General features: G+C 35.8%; 1 protein-coding gene and 1 pseudogene across 5 annotated transcripts in view; both read right to left on the reverse strand.

Moving 5' to 3' along the window:
* The window catches only part of CEP85L (centrosomal protein 85 like), a 218,189-nt gene that overhangs the window by 26,555 nt on the left and 172,238 nt on the right, over nucleotides 1-19,396 (reverse strand). For all 5 annotated transcript variants that reach the window (XM_073893851.1, XM_073893849.1, XM_025864817.2 and 2 more), the window contains 3 exons: nucleotides 14,015-14,194; nucleotides 5,381-5,533; nucleotides 3,102-3,256 (listed from right to left, as the gene is read on the reverse strand). In XM_073893851.1, the coding sequence (XP_073749952.1) occupies nucleotides 3,102-3,256; nucleotides 5,381-5,533; nucleotides 14,015-14,194 (488 nt within the window). The remainder of the gene's footprint in view (nucleotides 1-3,101; nucleotides 3,257-5,380; nucleotides 5,534-14,014; nucleotides 14,195-19,396) is intronic.
* Nucleotides 6,614-7,891, reverse strand: LOC112817646 (6-pyruvoyl tetrahydrobiopterin synthase pseudogene; annotated as a pseudogene).

Here is a 19,396-nt window from a genome sequence, read left to right on the forward strand (position 1 = left end):
CCTACACGTCACGCAAGTAAGAAACATAACGGAAGCTGACCACCTTTTCAGAAATGGCAGATCTGAGATGAGAATCAAGAGTTGCTTAGTATGTGACCTCCTTAGGCCCTAACAAAGCTCCTCATGACCCTAGTGTGAGCTCTGCAACCTAAATCCTGTTCTCTCCTCCTCCCCCAGAAGCAAGGGTTCCTTGGTTACAATGAACGCGTTAGGGAACCCAAGAATAAGGACATGTGTCTTTTGCCTTCATTCTGAGCTTAGCAAAAGTTTGTCCATGTGGACAGTTGTGGCCAAAACCAGTAGAATTATATTTCTCCTTCATTGGTAAGAGCAGCGATCTATTTACTACTTTACCTAATAGTTTCTCATGCTATTCATGGCACAGAGTTGCAATGCAGAAGAGGAAACAACAAAAGGAAGCCCTTCTGGTACGTTATATATAAAAGATCAAAAGGTGTTAGTCTTGAGAAAGAAAGAACAGTCACGTTTTGGTTAAAAGGAACTACGCCATTAACAATAATGACCAAAATCAAAACAGACAGACACCTAGGAATAGTTCTACTCTAGATTATAATATTCAAGAGCTGCAGACTTCCTATAGTTGGGGTTTTTTTTTCTTTTTTTTTTTTTTAAAGCTTTTATTTATTTATTTGACAGAGAGAGACACAGTGAGAGCGGGAACACAAGCAGGGGGAGTGGGAGAGGGAGAAGCAGGCTTCCCGCTGAGCAAGGAGCCCGATGCGGGGCTCAATCCCAGGACCCTGACATCATGACCTGAGCCGAAGGCAGACGCTTAACGACTGAGCCACCCAGGCCCCCTGAGGTTTTATTTTCATTATCTTTCTTCTTTCAAATACTATGGCTTTCTTGTGCTTTCTCTCTCTTTCAAAAAAAAAAAAAAAGTTAAAGAAATGCCATATCTAGATTCTGGATAAAGAATTGAGTCTTTAAAAAAAAAAGAACTGACAGTCTTAACATGGTACAATAAGGGCTTCCAATATGTTAATAAATAATGGCACCAGAGAAGTTTTTTATGTATTATGAATGCAGTGTACTGCTTTGTAATGTTTTTACTTATCATAAAAGTATTTGCTTTTTCAGTCTAAAAGTGAAAAATACATCATTTCTATTTCAGAATAAGTTTTTTTCCCCTCAATTCAGGGGCAAAACACTACTTGTATGTATTTATAACATTCCAAGAGAAATAAATTATATTAAAACTACTGAGGTCTTTAAAAAAATGAACCAGCTATGAGAAGGGAACAGTGTACTCTGTAATGAAAAAATACCAAACAAGTCTTCTTTCACATACACATTCTCATTTATGTTATGAAGCATGCTCACTTAGAAAAGTAATCTCTTGAATAGCGAAGCTACCGACTATTGCATTATTAGGGACCCCATCCACATATTTTGCTTCCATTTTTATTTCTAATGGAAAACTTTAATCTGATTTTTAAATACCAAAAGTTCTTATATATATTCATAAAGCAATTAACTTAGAAATATTATATAGGCACAGATAAATGTAATATAATTCACAGTCACATGTACATCTGAAGTTCTTCTGGAACCAAGGAATACTTTATCATATAGCTGAGGAAGCTGAAATAACACCCCAACCTCCACAGTTAAGTGACACCAGAACCATGTAGGTACTGAAGAATTACAGAAGACCTTCTTTGGTCCTTCACATCTATATGAATTCAAGAGAAATTTTCTGGGATGCTATCATATCAGAGAGTACTGAGGTAAAGAAATGAAACATGGATTCTGAAATGCACGGTACTAAGTCTTTCTAATCAACAGTACTAGGCTCCATGTTCTCTAAAAACCTAACGAAAGAGAAAATCTAAATAAAAAAAAGAGAAGGTATAATATATTAAATATGTAAAAGCACACAATGGAGCAAAACAAATTATTTTCAGGTGTTTCCAATTCTGTTCATAAAATGGCACAGCTTGAGATGTGATCAAAATGCCCCATAAAACAGAACAGATACATTACCTCTTCTCATTTCATCTAAGATGAAAGAAAAAGAATATATGGTTGAGTAAGTGGAGGTAAGGAAGCTGTTTTGAGACTAGACAATAGAATATAAGACATGGAGTTATGGAAAGGAAATTTAAAGAACAAGAAAGCAGAAAATAAAGGTGAAAATAAAAGTAAAGTTAAAAGTATATGAATTTTTTGCAGCTAAGATTAGAAACGCTGAAAGACTAAACTGTCCCAGAATCAGAGGTTTTCTATACTGAAATCTAAGGAAACAGTAGATGAGGCATATATAAAACTTTCAAAGTAGTAAAGCAATATTAACGTGGAATTATCAGATGAATTTTGATTAGAATTACACACAATTGGTAAAAGCATGAAGAGTATTTCTTAAACTTAGTTTTGTTGCTTTATTGTCTTATTCTTCTGGATAGTTTATCTATTAATAGTTGATCATTTATTAAGGTTTAATTTTTATAAAACAGAGAGTACATGTAGATGCATATATAACACAGTTCTCTAGGTTTTTCAGGAATCCAGTATTAATTTTCCAGCTTAAACACATTAGCTAAATGTACTAACACGTGATATTCCCTGTCATTCTAACTGTATTAATTTAAAAGAGAAGAGTACCATGAGGCAAGATACATGAGTAAACCTGGAAGGTACTTGGCAAAATGGCCATACCTGCTGCTCTGCAGTAAGTTAAAATGGGGGCCGATTACTTCACTTTAATCTATCACATTAAGGAGTGCGGTTTGAGTATCTGACTGCCCTTTTTACTATCTAGAATTTGTACCTATTTTTTGGCAAAGCCATCAGGCTGTGTTAATACTTTCAGTTTTCAATTGGTGGGGTTTTATTTGATGGGGGTAGATTTTAACCATTCTCATCTAAAACCTTTGGCAAGATGTCAGGTTATTGCATTAAGATGTGAAATCACAGCTGAGACAACCTGTTTCAATGACGTAATACTTACGGTTTTTAAGAGTACATCTTTAAGATAACAATATAGTAATAACTAAAAATTAATGCATTTTAAGTGAAATGCTTTATGAGAAATATGAACAACAAAAGTAAGCATAAAAAATTACTAAAGGTTTTCTTACCTCTGAACTGTAGTTACCAACTCCTTTTCTTTCTTTTTCTGGCATATTAGCTGTGCCTCTTTTTCTTGATACTGTTTTTTGATCTCTTCAAGTTTTTTTTCCATATCTAGGAGAGTCTCTTGCAAATTCTTATTTTTTTCTTCTAGAACCTGAAGCTAAGAGAATTCATAACACACAGAATATTAAATGTGTTTCTACTAGAAACTGTTACAGTGTCCTCAATTAACAGTCTTGTGGTTAAAATCACACTATACTTTCTCTAGAGTATTTAAAAATACTTTATTTCCTCTTTTGTGTGTAATGGGAGCTAGGAGAATGAGATTATGGAGAAAAATGGGGTCAGAAATTTCTAGAAGACAGGGGTGGCTGGGTGGTGCAGTCAGTTAAGCAACCGACTCTTGGTTTCAGTTTAGGTCATGATCTCAGGATCCTGGGATTGAGCCCAGCCTCAGGCTCCGCACTTGTGTGGAGTCTGCTTAAGATTCTCTTCTCCCTCTGCCTCTCCCCTCCATGCTCACTCTCACTCTCTCTAAAATAAATAAAATCTTAAAAAAAAATAAAACAAAAAAAGAAATTTCTAGAAGACAGAGAGAGAAAGGTAAATGATCTCAATTTGGGGGTATTTTTTAAATTTTATTTTTAATTATGGTAAAATATGCATAACAAAATTTACCATCTCAACCATGTTTAAATGTACAGTTCCATAGTATTTAAGTACTTTCACACTGTTGTTCAACGAATCACCAGAACTCTTTTCATCTTGCAAAACAAACTCTATGCTCATTAACAACTCCCTTTCCAGCTCTGCCCTCAGCCTCCGGCAAACACACTTTGACCTTCTGTCTCTATGAATTTGACTACTCTAGGTACTTCATACAGTATTTATCTTTTTGTGTTTGGCTTATTTCACTTAGCACAATGTATTTAGGTTTATCCATGTTTCAGAATTTCATTCTTTTTTATATCTGAATTATATGTATATGTGACATTTATCCATTCACCCATCAGTGGAAACTTAGGTTGCCTCCACCTTTTGGCTACTGTGAATGTTATTATGAGCATAGGTCATGTACAAACATCTGTTTGAGACTTTGCTTTCAATTCTTTTACCCAGAAGGCAAATTGATGGTAATTTTTTGAGGAAACATGGTTTTCCATAGTGGCTATACCCCTTTACATTCCCACCAATAGTACAAAAGGATTCTAATTTCTCCACATTGTCACCATTTTTTTTAAGTCAATCTAATGGGTGTAAAGTGATACGAACACGTTTTTAAATCTATATTCCTCTCTGTTCCTGCTCATAAAAACTCCTGTGGTACTTCTTTAGTTCCTTTCTGACATTATCCTCTCTTAGTCTTGTAATTTATAAATTAATATAGACAGAGGATCCATTCTAGGTCTAGAGTCTGTACAACAATGACACTCCACGGATTAAACCAATGATTCTCAACTGAGAGTGATTTCTTCCCCCAGGAGATACTTGGAAATGTTTATAGACATTTTTGGTTTGGGGGAGGGAGGAGGGCAGGAGCAGTGCGATTGGCATCTAGTAGGCAGAGGCCAGAAATGCTGTTAAGGATCCTTTAATGCACAGGACAGAATCCCAGAACAAAAAATTATCCACCCTTGAATGTCAATAGTGCTGAGGTTGAGAATTTCATAATGAGAAAAACTGAGAAAAGACTGAAGAATAGGTTTAACAGATTTATAAATAAGATTTCAAGAAGACAAGCTTCACCAGAGTTGGTAGAAAGACTCTGGTGAGGTATTGTTAAGAAAGAAAAATGGTAAGAAGAGGTCAGAGGAGTGAATGGAGACCACAGACTAAGGTATAAGAATTTATGGAAAGGTTAAGAAGAATGAAAACAAATCAAATATCTGGAAAGATGGTTAAAAAAAAAAAAGTCTTGTGGAGCTTTGGTGGATCACAGAGAATACTGGGTAAAGTCAGAACTGTTGTGCACCCATGTGTGTATGGAATGGGGCTGTTAGACTGGTTTAGAAATTACCTTTTAGAGTAGATGTTAAGTAAAAAGTTAACACAGGTTTCTTAGGAAGGTAATCATATATTAGTAAGAAAGACAAACTCATCCGTAAACAAAGTTCTGATTAAAGTTAATCCTCAAAACAGCAATTAAACACATAGATCTAACATAATTAGCCAAATACGTAACTAAAATTTTAAATTATAAAAATTATGAAATTTCCAAAGGGTCAACTTAAGAACGTAGTAGGCTTTCATGTTATTTAAAGATGAGCATTTTAGTTCATGTTACCTGTAGACTCTGACTCTGTACATCATCTAGAGTTGGAAGATCAGCCAGATACTTTTCCAAGGTCTCGATTCTTCTCTGCTTTTCTTTGTTTTGTTCGGATTCCTTCTGGCATTTCTTTTTCAGGCTACTGATATATCTATCTCTGGTTTTAAGCTAAAGAAAAAGATGATGAATCTTCAGGAGCTTTGTGGCATTAAAAAAATAATAATAACAAAACCAACAGTTCTAGGATATAGTTAAGGCTACCACCAACTCAGGTAAGATTCACATTAATTCATCAATTCTAAGATTCACATTTTTACAAATTTTCATATCACTGAAGTCAAGAGTTTTGAAATTTGTGTTTGTCTGCTTTTACAATTGATGGCATCCTTCACACTGCAGTGGACCAGCTATCAGTAATGATAGTTTCTATCACCAGCACATGTCCACCCTTGGTCAAAGCTATTCCTATCTCTGTCATTTCAACAGTGTGTACATGTTGCAACTATGTGCTCAGTTTAAATGATGTTTAAATTACCTTAAAAACATTACATTATAATTTGGTGTTGAAAACAGTTACTGAGTATCCAGAAAGACAAAGAAACAGAGTCACAGGGTATAATTATAAAATCAGTGAAGCAAATACTCATTTCCGGAGAGAGGACTCCAATTCCTTATTTTTTACAAAGCTACATCCAAATGTTTTATGTGACTTAAGAAAGGAAGATACCTACAAGTAATTAAAGCTGTTTTGTTACTAACTTGCTAAGAAATTGCTTATCATGCACTCAAGAAACACAATCAAAGCCAGGAGAACTTACCAAAATTACCAGATACTTGGGAAGAAATAAGGGCACTAGTAAGATCAATCATACCTCCAGTGAAGACTACTGTTAAGGTATTATGTCATAATTGAACATGCAACATATTTTCTTTCTCAAAATTACATATAAAAAAGGTGTGCTGTACCACTGATGTCATTTTAGGATTGATGGAATTTGTTAATTGAACACCTACTATAGAATACATACAGTACGATTCTAGTAAATCCCAATTTGTGTAGGCTAAAACCTCAGATCTATGCACTAATTTTTTTCACCTTTCTACTTGAAAAATATCATTTTTAAATTTCATATCATATATTCAAAGTTCTTTAATGTTTCAGCTCAATTATAAATAATGTGTGTACTACAAATAGTGACCTAAAAAGTAAACTCCAGATTCTTATTCACCTTAACTTACTAGTCTTCCAAAATTTAGAAACTTACAGGGTTCTAAAATATTTTTACAGCCTTTTCGCACATACACCAGGGTAAATAAGGGCCAGTAATTGGTAGTATAATGGTTTACTCTCCCAAATTTTATTAAAGCTAACACTTTGCACAATATAGTGTCTTTCATACCTTATTGAATTTCTTTCAAGTCCAATGTATAACAAATTGTATTAAAACAACTTCAATTAGAAAAACAAACCACATCTCATTTTTTAACGGAAAAACAAAAATTGATTTATTTTACTTTTAAATTCCACACCACAACATTTTACTGAAAATGAAGTGATTTTTAATCTATAAATAAAAGACTCTCTAAATGATACTCAGGATGTTTTACAAGTTTGGTTTTAAGATAGATTTGAATTCACAACAGGTCTTACACACAACGGTTTCAATCAATTGGGCACTCCGGAACACAGTGTAGAGGCATAACAAGTGTGTGACGACTTCTTAATAGTCCCAGGGGATAAAGACCTTTTTCAAATATGGAAAGAAATTAGTCTTTCTACAGTATTAACCCCTAAAAGCTATTCTCCTTTATAGACAACTATATTATTGTCAGTTTCATACACTTTTACTTTATAAAGAACTCCCAGAGGAAGAAATTTCTGGAGGTTTTCCCAGATATATACAGCTACATTTTCCGTTGTGCTTACAACATCTGCAAAGTATGGCACATCCAGATCCAAATTCTTATGATCAAGGGGCTTCATAACTGCCTCCTCCATATACTCTTTGAGGTCAGTCAAATTCATAACCATTCCTGTAACAGGATCAATCTCTCCATGCACCGTCATCACAACTTTATAATTGTGCCCATGGCCATTTAGATTGTTGCATTTCCCAAACAGTTTCAAGTTTTCTTCATTACTCGGAGATTTGCTGTGGAGGCTGTGGGTCGCGCTGAAGGAGACCAGGCGGGACACCCGCGCCCGGCGGCGACAGCCCTCTCCGGCTCCCGCCGCGCTCATCGCCGAGCCTCCTCATTCGGCTGGCGCTGGGGCTGGAAGACAGCGCGGCCGGCGTCTGCGCAGTCAAACCACATCTCATTTTATCTATTCATTCCATCAATAACATTAGGATCCATTTATTATCTTGGGTAAGAAGCAACGCTGGTAAAACTGACAAATCCTATTATTTATTGGAGATTTCTCGGGATTAAAGGCCAGTGTGCTGGTGTGACAATTTGTGATCTAACAGAACTCACAGACTGTTGACCCTGATAATGACCTGCAAAACCACATAATACAATTCCCTTTCCCCCCTTCTTCTCTCTTTTTTCACTGAAGTATAATTAATATACAGTGCTATTTTAGTTTCAGGTGTACAATATAATAATTCAACCATTCCATACGTTCCTCAGTGCTCCCCAGGATAAGCGTGCCCCTGATCCCCTTTCTCTATTTTACCACCCCCCCCAACCCCCACAGCCTCTCTGGTAACCACCAGTTTATTCTCTGGATGAGTCTGTTTTTTTGGTTTCTCTTTTTTATTTGTTCATTTGTTTTGTTTCTTAAATTCCATGTATGAGTGAAATCATGTGGTATTTGTCTTTCTCTGACTTATTTCATTTAGCATTATACTCCCCAGGTCCATCCGTGTTATTGTAAACAGCAAGATCTCATTCTTTTTTACAGCTGAGGAATATCTGGTGGTGTTTACATACACATCTTCTTTATCCATTCATTTATTGATAAACACTTGGGCTGCTTCCATATCTTGGCTATTGTTAAATAATGCTGCAATAAACATGGGAGTGCATATGTCTTTTTGAATTAGTGTTTTCATTTTCTTTGGGTAAATACCCAGTAGGGGAATTATTGGATCGTATGGTAATTCTATTTTTATTTTTTAAGGAGCCTTCATACTGTTTTCCACAGTGGCTGCACCAATTTGCATTCCTACAGACAGTGCACAAGAGCTTTTTCTCTCCTCACCAACACTTGTTGTTTCTTACATTTTTGATTTTATCTGTTCCGACAGGTGTAAGGTGATATTGTGGTTTTGATTTGAATTTCCCTGATGATTAGTGATATTTAGCATCTTTTCATATGTCTGTTGCAAATGATATACCTAATAAAGAGTTAATATCCAAAATATACAAAAACTTATACAACTCAACACCAAAAAACAAGTATGATTACAAACTAAGCAAAGGATATGAACAGACATTTTTCCGAAAAAGACATGTAATTCCTTTTTTGAATATGAGGCCCAGAGATCTTAAGTAACCTAGCCACAAGTCACTGAGACAGAGGTGAGATATAGATATAGATCATTTGACTGAAAGGCCAGTGTTCTTTCAATTCTTCCACACTACACACAACCAGATTTCCATAAATTCTCTAGCAACCAGCTGTGCCTGGATTCCCCATTGACAGAGCCTGCTCCTGCCTTAGCAGATGACCCTGTAAGTTACAGAAATAACTAACCAGCCTATTTTTACTAAAGGTTCCCTAATTTATTTTTAATTTTTTAAGTGTCTTAAGTGTGACACAATGACGTCCTCCAAAAGCAGCCAATGGAATAGGTTAGTCATGAGGTCTTATACTATGCAATGATGTCCTGGTTTTCTTGTTTTTCTTTGGCTGGTCAACTGTCTTTTTTGCTATCAGGCCAAGCTTGCTGCCTTTGACACAAATCTCTGCCAATCTCTCCAACCGGATACTATTTATGCTATTTGTTGACTATAAGTTGATCACACATAATTACTGGGTCTTGGGGTTTTTTTTTTAGCCCTCTTCATTGATGAGAAGCTCTTTGTGTGTGTGTGTGTGTGTGTGTGTGTGTGTGTGTGTGTGTGTAACTTTCAAGTTTAACATGTTGATTACTAAAATCAACTCCAGTAATTACCTCCAGGTAAATGAATCATTAATAAATATTCCCTATTTATAAAAGGTTAAATTTTTCCTTTAGAGGAGATATTATTTAGTACTGAGATTATTCCTAGAAGGTAATAGGAGGGCTCTGTTTTCAGAAAAGGTTTACAAATGAATATATTTTTCTTCATTTTAAATAGTTATTAGAACAAAATAGATTACTAAGAAAATGTTTTCCTCCAAGTTTTTTTTTAATAAATTATTATTAGAAGCAAAGCATCAGCTGTAGAATTAAACTGTCTTGAATTTTACTCCTAGCTTTGCAACAGTTTCTACCTACATGCAACCAGACAAATTACTCAACTTTTCTCCAAGCTTCAATTAGCTCATTTTTAAAAATGGGGGTATAGTATTTACACCTTAGGGTTTTTGTGAAGATTAGTTAATATTAAATGAGAAAATGTATCTAATGCACCTTCACATGCTGTCTGGCACATACAAGAAAGAACTTATCAAACAGTATAAATTCTATTGTTATTATCACATTAAATGTTTTTCTGTCATAGTATCAGTCTTGATCAGGATAACAGAGAGGAAATGCAGAAGGAAACAATGCAATCCAATCTCATGTGGGCCTAACATGCTGGTCAGTTGATGCATTACCCATGAGTCTATTTACTAGCATCTATACTCCCTTCAAGAATTCAAATTATCTCCCGGCCTCTGACACAAACTCTGCTATCTACACCAACCCTCCTTCTTAATTTTTCTGTTCTACACATTTCCATTCTCAACTGCCTAACTCCACAGAGAGACTATTCCTCTTTTCCAAAAGTAATTCCTCCATCTTGGCATCTGTAATCAACCTTTCCCTATTTATCTCAGGAATTTGCTCTATCATACACTCCTCTGACATCTTTGATTATCTCTAATTATTCTTTCCAGGGTCTTTTACTGGGCTTATCTCACTCTCTTTTCTTCCCTCTTGGCAAAAATCACTTGAAAGCATTCATGCATTCATTCATTCATTCAATATGCCAGGCACCATGGCTGGTGCTACATATGCTACAGTGACAAACAGATATGTCCCTGCCATCCTGGAGCTTAAAGAGAAATATTAAAACACAATGATTATTCAAAATTGTGTTAAGCACTGGAAAAACAAGAATAAAATGCTCTAAACTTATGAAAGGAGGGGTTGGAGGAGAAAGATATTTAAGATGAGACTTGACAAAATAAATAGGTGACTGAGTAGTGGGAGAAGACAGTCAAGTATTTATCAGGCCAAGAGGAAACTCTGTGTCAAGACTCTGAGACCAGAAACAAATCATGACCTGTGTAAGCAACTACAAGCACTGCACCATGACACACTGTACTCAAGGGAGGCTGACAGAGCCTAAGGTTACGTATTTATGCAGGGTCTTTCTGGCCATGGGAAGAATTTGATTCTTATTTTATTTTATTTTTTTAAGATTTTATTTGACAGAGAGAGACACAGTGAGAGAGGGAACACAAGCAGGGGGAGTGGGAGAGGGAGAAGCAGGCTTCCCGCTGAGCAGGGAGCCTGATGCGGGGCTCGATTCCAGGACCCCGGGATCATGACCTGAGCCGAAGGCAGACGCTTAACGACTAAGCCACCCAGGTGCCCCTGATTCTTATTTTAAAGACAACACCGAGATGGCATTGCTGGGTAATGTAAGTGAAATGACTGGATCTTCCTTTTAAAAAGGTCAGTCCTCCACACTATGAAGAATGGCCGGGAGAACGTGGAGCAACTGGCTCTCATACACTGATAGGGGAAGTGTTAAATGATACAAACACTAGGAGAACTCAGGTTTCTTTTTTTCTTTTCTTTTCTTTGCATCTCACAGGTACATTTATTCATACCACAAAGGAAAGAGCACTTTCACAAGTGTACAGTGATGTGCCACACTCCCATCTAATAGAGCTTACTGAAATATACAGCCAGGGTGACATTCCATCTGATGTGTATTCCAGGTAAAGCTGGTTAATAATAAGCAGGCACAGGACTTCCAAGTTTCATTTCTTTATCAGCACTCCTGATTTTATAAATGATTAAGCCCATCAACGTCATTCCTACCCAAAATCTCTTGGTGAACTTGGGTATAGTTGGGCTTCATGGGAATCTAAGCATTTTTAATAAGGCTCTGAAGCATCTCAGCACAAGACGACTGGCTCGGGGTGCCCCAACCCACAGGGCCAACCCAGAAAGGTCACTAAATGTGCAGAATTCAGATAGTTTCTTATAAGTTATTTACCCTATGAAATGTATGACTCAGAAATTCCACTCTTAGGAATTTATCCAGGAGAAATAAAAAATGTCTGGTATAAGAATGTTCACTGCAGCCTTATTCATAATTTCCCCAAAATGAAAACAATTCAAATATCCATTAACAAGAGAGTAGATACATTGTGATCTATCTATATAATGGAATGCAACTCAGCAGCTGATAGGAACACATTTAACAATGAGAATAAATCTCAAAGATATTAAGTGAAAGAAGACCAACACAAAAGAATATATATAGTATGACTCCATTTATATGAAGTCCAAGAAGCTTCAAAACTAAACTATGGTGATAGTGTTTCAGAAAGAGGAAGGAGACTGGACTAGAAAAAAGACACAAGGGAACTTTTTGGGTGACTGAAGTGTTTGTTTTTTTAAGTAAACTCTATGCCCATCATGGGGCTCAAACTCATGACCCTGAGATCAAGAGTCACATGTTCTACTGAATGAGCCAGCCAGGTACCCCTGGTGATTGAGATGCTTTGTGTCTTAATTTAGATAGCAGTTATACTGCTATATATTATCAGTAATACCAAACTGAACACCTGAGATTTATAATTTGACTATATATAAATTATGCTTCATTTTTCAAAATATAAAAAAAAATACATGGCATTAAAAAAACAAAAAAAAAAAAAAAAAGTGATTGGAGATAGAGGGAAAGCAGACAGGCAGGGCAAGACTGGATTCAGAGACACCAATGAAGAGACTCTTACAAAAGCTTTGCTAAGATATGATAACTTAGACCAGTCTGGTAATGTTGGACAGATTCTATTACATATTTAGGAGACAGGCTTAATCAGTGTTAATAAGATTCCCAGCATGAATAACTGAATATTCAGTAATGAACAATGAAGAAATTTTGTTTTAAGACGAAGAGGGCACTTGGAAGGCAAATTAAGAATTATGTTTTGGACGAACAGTTTGAAATGTTTTTAAGATATCCAAGTAGGAACTGTCAAATATGTAGTGAGTACATAAATTGATTTATTAAGCACTGGACACCAAAAATAATAAAAGAATTTAGATAAAACATAAAAATATATTTTAAAAATTATATCCACTGAATCGTCACAATTTTCTTTTTTTTTTTTTTTAAAGTAGGCTCCACACCCAATGTGCAGCTCGAACTCATGAACTCATGAGATCAAGAGTTGCATGTTCTACCAACTGAGCCAGCCAGGCACCCCTGAATCATCATTAGTTTTCACACAATCTTTTAAGTAACAAATCTCAGGTGAGAAATATTTTAATCCCTACTACATCTATATAACCAATGAATATTTCCTTAGCCCCCTCCACATTATGGTATTGTATGAAGCCCCCAAAATACAGAAAAGAAACAACAAACAGGTATGTAAGTTACTTTTAAGTCAGCCAAGATAAAATACACCATATAGCTGAGAAAGAGAAACCATGTAAAATTTTTTGTCAGTTTTTGGAAGATCAAAATTTTAATTCACACACATATATATAGACAGATAGATACATATAACTAACAATGTCAATTGTGTTCTCTATTAATAATTCCAAACATGCCTGCAGAAATCATGGTGACTTTTTCAAGATCACTTGAATCGAAGGTTTAGTTAATAGAATAATAAACTGGGTATATCAAGAGAGAAATCTAAAACCAGTTCTGCAACTAAGTCAGCAGCTTAAGGACTATGCTTCTTTAGTAAATTAGGGCTAGCAGGTAACCTACTTGATCTTTAATGCTGTATAATGGAATAAGATGAAGTATGAAAATACTTTAATAAAGGCAAAAAGGTAAAATAAATATATAGATATATTACATACATATAGATATTTGGCTTTTCATTACTTGTTCTGAATCAGGGGCTTCAGCTTAAATAACATGAAGTCATGTGCTTATAAAAAACAAAACAAAACACCACCCTCTTTATTTCATTTACCAATCATTCATACCCAACATGACAAAGAAACAAGACCCAAAAAAAGAAAAGAAGTTATTTGTGTCACATCTTATCTTAGTTTAGGCAACTAACTCAAAAAAGGTTTCACTACTCGTTAGCAAGAAATAATACACTGTAGTATTTTTAATCCCTCAAGAAAATCCCTAGATTTTTGTGGACAGCACAGGGTTTCTCAAAAGTTACTACAGAACTAATCATTTTAATATAAGTGTACAACCTGGTATATAACACAGACCTGAAATACAGTAGATGACAAATAATTACATGTTGAAGGAATGTTATTGACCTAATTCAACTTTATTAAAAATACCTACCTTTTCCTCCAGTTTCTTCTTCTCTTCACTAAATTGGCTTATTCTTTGTTTGAGAAACTGATTGAGCTGCAAAACCTCTTTCTCAGTAGATGCAAGCTTTTGTTCAAGTTCCTCTTGCTGGGAATGGGACATTGATTGATTGGAAAATGGAGCCTGGAGTGAACTGTTCTCATATTGTGGCTATCAGGAAAGAAGAAAAAAAAAAAAAACAGGTTAAAAGTTAACTTGTCGTGACAAAATGGAAAGAAATTGGAAATAAGGTACAGTACAGAGAGTACATCTAGGCTTTAGCAATAGACAGACCTTGGCATGAATCCCAGCTCTATTTCCTAGTTATGTGCCATGATTAAATCAAGTTAATTTGCTTACCAATGCCAAGCCTCAATCTTCTTATCTATAAAACAGAAATAACAAGGCCAAACTTGCAGTGTTTTTTTGATTTTGTTTTTTGAAGAACAGAGATAAAATATATAAAGTTCCTGTCACATAAACAGAAGCTTAATAAAAGGCAACCTTTTTGGTTAAAAAGTATAATTAGAGATGTAATAGTACATTAAGTAGAAGTGAAAGTTCTAGGGAAATAAAAACTAAAGAAAAAGTTCTTCACAGGTGATCATTTCCAGCTAATATTAAACTTGGTAAGTATTAATGGAGTGTTTCCCCTAACTAGAAAGTAAGATCCATGAAAGCAGGAATTTTTGTCCATCTTAGTTGCTTTTAGATCCTTATTTCCTAGAATAATCACTGGCATAAAAGAAGAGCTCAAAAAAATAATTGCTGATTGAACAAATGTATTCTTGTTTCCATGAGTGAGGCTTTGTAAGGACTTCATATAAGATCTTTCCCCTACTGTTTCCCTTGCAGCATTACAACCAGGAGAAGGCAGACAGAAAATATAAATATTTCCTCAAATAAACCAGAATGTGATAAGTGCCAAAAAAGATACCAATAAAGTAATGTGAAAGTAAAGAAACATTATTTTTCCACTTATTCAACAAATATTTACTAAGCACATGTTAGAAATTGTGTACTGGGATCCAACAGTTAATAAAGCTAAGTCCCACCAGTTTAATGAAGTATCACACAAAAAAAGACAATGAAAACTGTCTAAGTGCTAAGATAGTTGTACTGTAGTAGCTAAGAGAAGTTTTACACAAGTGAATTTGAACTAGACCTTGAAGAACTCATACTTCACCAAAAGGTGGAATTATAATTCAAAAATTACATAAAGAGCATTTTATCATGTGCTGGGTATTTCAAAGATGACAGACTCTAGCACTGTCTTTTAAAAACTCAAGTTCTATCAGAAGCAAAAGAGAAATCCTCAGATAATTATATATAGGACACCATATAATATGGTAGTCAAAGAAAAGTCATCTTTTTTAAAGATTTTATTAGAAAGAGAGAATGAGCGGGGGGGAGGGGCAGAGGGAGAGAAAGAAGCAGACTCCTCACCCAGCAGGGAGCCCAATGGGGGAATTGATCCCAGGACCCCGGGATCATGACCTGAGCTGAAGGCAGATGCTTACTTAACCAATTAAGCCACCCAGGCGCCCACGAAAAGTCATCTTAAGTACAAAGTATGGGGAAGTTGGAAGATAAATAAAGACAACATTGGGAGAATGAGGAAAAAGGCTTTACTGGCGAGGTTGCTTTTGAGATGGACTTTAAAAATAAAGAGGATTCTGGCAGGAATGGAGAAAGGCAGAAAAGTATTCCATAAAAGAACATTTTAAAAAGGTAAAATGGAATATATTCAGAGAGTACCCCTATCTGTTTAAAGTATGGTTTACAAGAAGGGGGATGGATAGAGGGAAAAAATGTAAACATCCAAGTGGGACCATACTACAGAATCACAAGGTTCAGAGTTAAATCTTAATTCATAGGAAATGGGAAACCTGTGATGGTTGTATAACAACAAAGTAGCATAATTTAAGAAGACTGTAAACTCTGTTAAACTCTGTTTTGTAAATCTCTGTATTCCTTGGCATTTAGCCTCACGTGTAGATTCTCAGTAACTTTTCACTGAAGGAAAAAGAAGAGTAAAGAGGACAAGAGAGCTACCATAACTGCATGCGGTGGACAACAGAAATTAGAAGATACTGACAATGGATTTGAATTCACTTAAAGAAACTATTCTAGGGCCTCCTGGCTGGCTCCATCAGTTAAGCGTCCAGCTTTTGGTTTCAGCTCAGGTCATGATCTCATGGTTTTAAGATCAAGCCCTGTGCCAGGCTCCACGCTCAGCACAGAGTCTGCTTGAAGATTCTCTCCCTCTGCCCTTCCCCCACAGAGGCACACATGTATGCACTCTTTCTCTAAAATAAATAAATCTTAAAAAAAATTATTCTAACCTATTTAGCTGAACAAGAGTACAGATAACAGAATGAAGAAAGTCTAGATGTAGAATTGAGAGGATTTAGCAAAAACTATTTTTTAAAGAAGTGAATAGACAAGAAATGCTAGGTAACCAAGGTTTGAGATTTTGAGTCAAATAACAAGGAAGATCATATTCTGAGCTGAAGTAAGGAGGTCATATAGGAGAACAGGTCTAAGCAGATGTACTTAATTACAATTAGAGCCTATTGATATTAAGATGCCGGTTGAACACACAAATAGAAATGAAACATCAGACAGAGAGGTGGGTCTAGAACTCAGAAAGATGGGTAGGCTAGGCTAAGAAAATAAAAAAAAATAATACAGACTTATAGTTTCTAATTTGGCATGTAATGAGCTCAGAAATTTCCACTCCATATGTTTTACTAACTAAAAAAGATGAACAAACTGAAAAAATCAACTCCTCTTAGATCTGTCAGAAGTAAGGTCATAGGGTAAACTGCTAATCCTAGAATTGGAGAAACAGGTGAATAGAGAAAGTCACACTTACCAGAGTAGAATCTTCCTTGCAACCAATGCTGAAGTAGGAAAAAAGAACTGAAATTGATGAACTCCTGGAGGCTCAGAGGGGACAAGTCTGAAAGTCAAAAACCTTAGGGAGACCTAATCATAAGGGACACCCAATTTGTCTGAGTTTTACCTCCATGAGCTCTATCAGGTCCTCACAATGAACATCAGGGGAAAATCTCTTCATGTTTCCAGCAGGAAGAGGAGAAAAGGAACCATTCTGAAATACACCAGAACACTATATTCTTCTTAACAAGACCTGCATTCAGGAGAAACTAACTAGAGACTAAACTACACCGAAGGTTACCTAGAAGGGAGCTAACCTACCTAGAAGAAAAAATTCAATTCCAGTTGCCTTGAACCATCCTGCCCCACCGAAGGGTGGGAAAGAGAAGAACAGAAAATCTAGTGAAGTCCACAGTCTAGGAGCACAGGCTCACTAAAAGACTAAGAACTAATCACAGGTGGGCGCCTGGGTGGCTCAGTCGTTAAGCGTCTGCCTTTGGCTCAGGTCATGATCCCAGAGTCCTGGGATCAAGTCCCGCATTGCGCTCCCTGCTCCTTGGGAGCCTGCTTCTCCCTCTGCCTCTCTCTCTCTCTCTGTCTCTCATGAATAAATAAAATCTTAAAAAAAAAAAAAAAACTAATCACAGGACTACAGAGGACTTCTTCCTTTACACCTTACCATTATGTTACTAAAGGCTTATTTACCACATTTCACTTTACCTAGTACATCAGGTCTAACTTTCAACAAAAAACTACAAGGATACTAAAAGGCAAATTCACAGTCTGGAGAGATTGAATAAGCATGAGAACCAGAGTCAGATATGATAGGAATGCTGGAATTATCGGACCAGAGATTTTTTAAAACTATGATTAATATAGGGCATTAATGCTAAGATAAACAATAAGCAAGGACAGATGGATAATGTAAGCACAGAGGTGGATATTCTTAGAAAGAATAAAAAAATTTTGGACATCAAAAATACTGTAACAGAAATAAAGAATGTCTTTGACAGGCACCTGTGTGGCTCAGTTGGTTGAGCATCCAATTCTTGGTTTTGGCTCAGGTCATGATCTCATGGGTCATGAGACTGAGCCCCAGTTTGGGCTCTGCACTCAGCAGAGTCTGCTTAAGGATTCGCTCCCTCTGCCACTTCCCCAACACACATGTTCTCACTCTCTCAAATCAATCAATCAAAAAGAAAAAAAAGAATGTCTTTGACTGAACACAGATGAGGAAACAATCTCTGAGCCTGAGGATATGACAAGAAACCTCCCAAACTGAACAAAGACAAAAAAGACTGTAAAAAATAAAACAGAATATCCAAGAACTGTGAGATAACTACAAAGGGTATAACACAAGAAGAAGAAAGAAACTAAAGCAGTATTTGAAACAATAATGACTGAGAATTTCTCCAAACTGTCAGATACCACACCTCAGAACTGTCAGATACCACACCTCCACCTATGTGGAACTTAGGAAACAAAACAGATGAACATGTGGGAAGAAAAAAAAAAACAGAGAAGGAGAGAGGAGGAGGCAAACCATAAGAGACCCTTAACAACAGAGAACAAACTGATGGTTGATGGAGGGAGGTGGGCTAGATGGGTGATGGGTATTAAAGAGGGCACTTGTTATGATGAGCACTGGGTGTTATATGTAAGTGATGAATCACTGAATTCTACTCCTGAAACCAATATTACACTATTATGTCTAACTAACTGGAATTTAAATTAAAAATTTGAAGAAAAAGTAAATGGAGTAGCTATATTAATTTCAGAAAAAGCAGACTTTAGAGCAAGGAAAGTTATGGCAATAACTTTCCTCATAAAGGGTCAATACTCCAAGAAGACTTAACAATCCTTAATGTGTATGTGCCTAACAAAAGAGAAGCAAAATGTGTGAGGTAAAAACTGAGAGAACTGCAAGGAGAAACAGATGACTCCACTATAATAGCTGGAGACTTTAACAACCCTCTATCAGAAATGAACAGATCCATCAAGCAGAAAATTAGAAGCACAAAGTTGAACTCAACAGCATCCTCAATTGACTGGATGTAATTGACATGTATAGACTACTTCAGATTACACATTCTTCTCAAGCTCACATAGAACATTCACCAAAACAGACCACAATTTGGGTGGTAAAACATGCCTTAACAAATTTAAAAAAAGAGCTATTGTACAATGTATGCTCTCTCAAACCATAATGGAACTAAACTGGAAATCCACAGAAAGGTAGCTATAAAATCCTGAAATGCTTGGAGATTAAGCAACACATTTCTAAATAATATATGGTTCAAAGAAGAAATCTCAAAAGAAATTTAAAAATATTTTGTACTAAATGGAAATGAAAATACAGATTATCTAAATGTGTGGGATGCAGTGAAAGCAGTGCTTAGAGGGAAATTTATACCATCAAGTGTATATATTAGAAAAGAAGAAAGATTTAAAATCAATTATCTAAGCTTCCAT

The sequence above is a fragment of the Callorhinus ursinus genome, unplaced genomic scaffold (genome assembly GCF_003265705.2).
Source record: "Callorhinus ursinus isolate GAN/ISIS: 27379988/994484 unplaced genomic scaffold, GSC_fseal_2.0 scaffold6, whole genome shotgun sequence".
Lineage (NCBI taxonomy): Eukaryota > Metazoa > Chordata > Mammalia > Carnivora > Otariidae > Callorhinus > Callorhinus ursinus.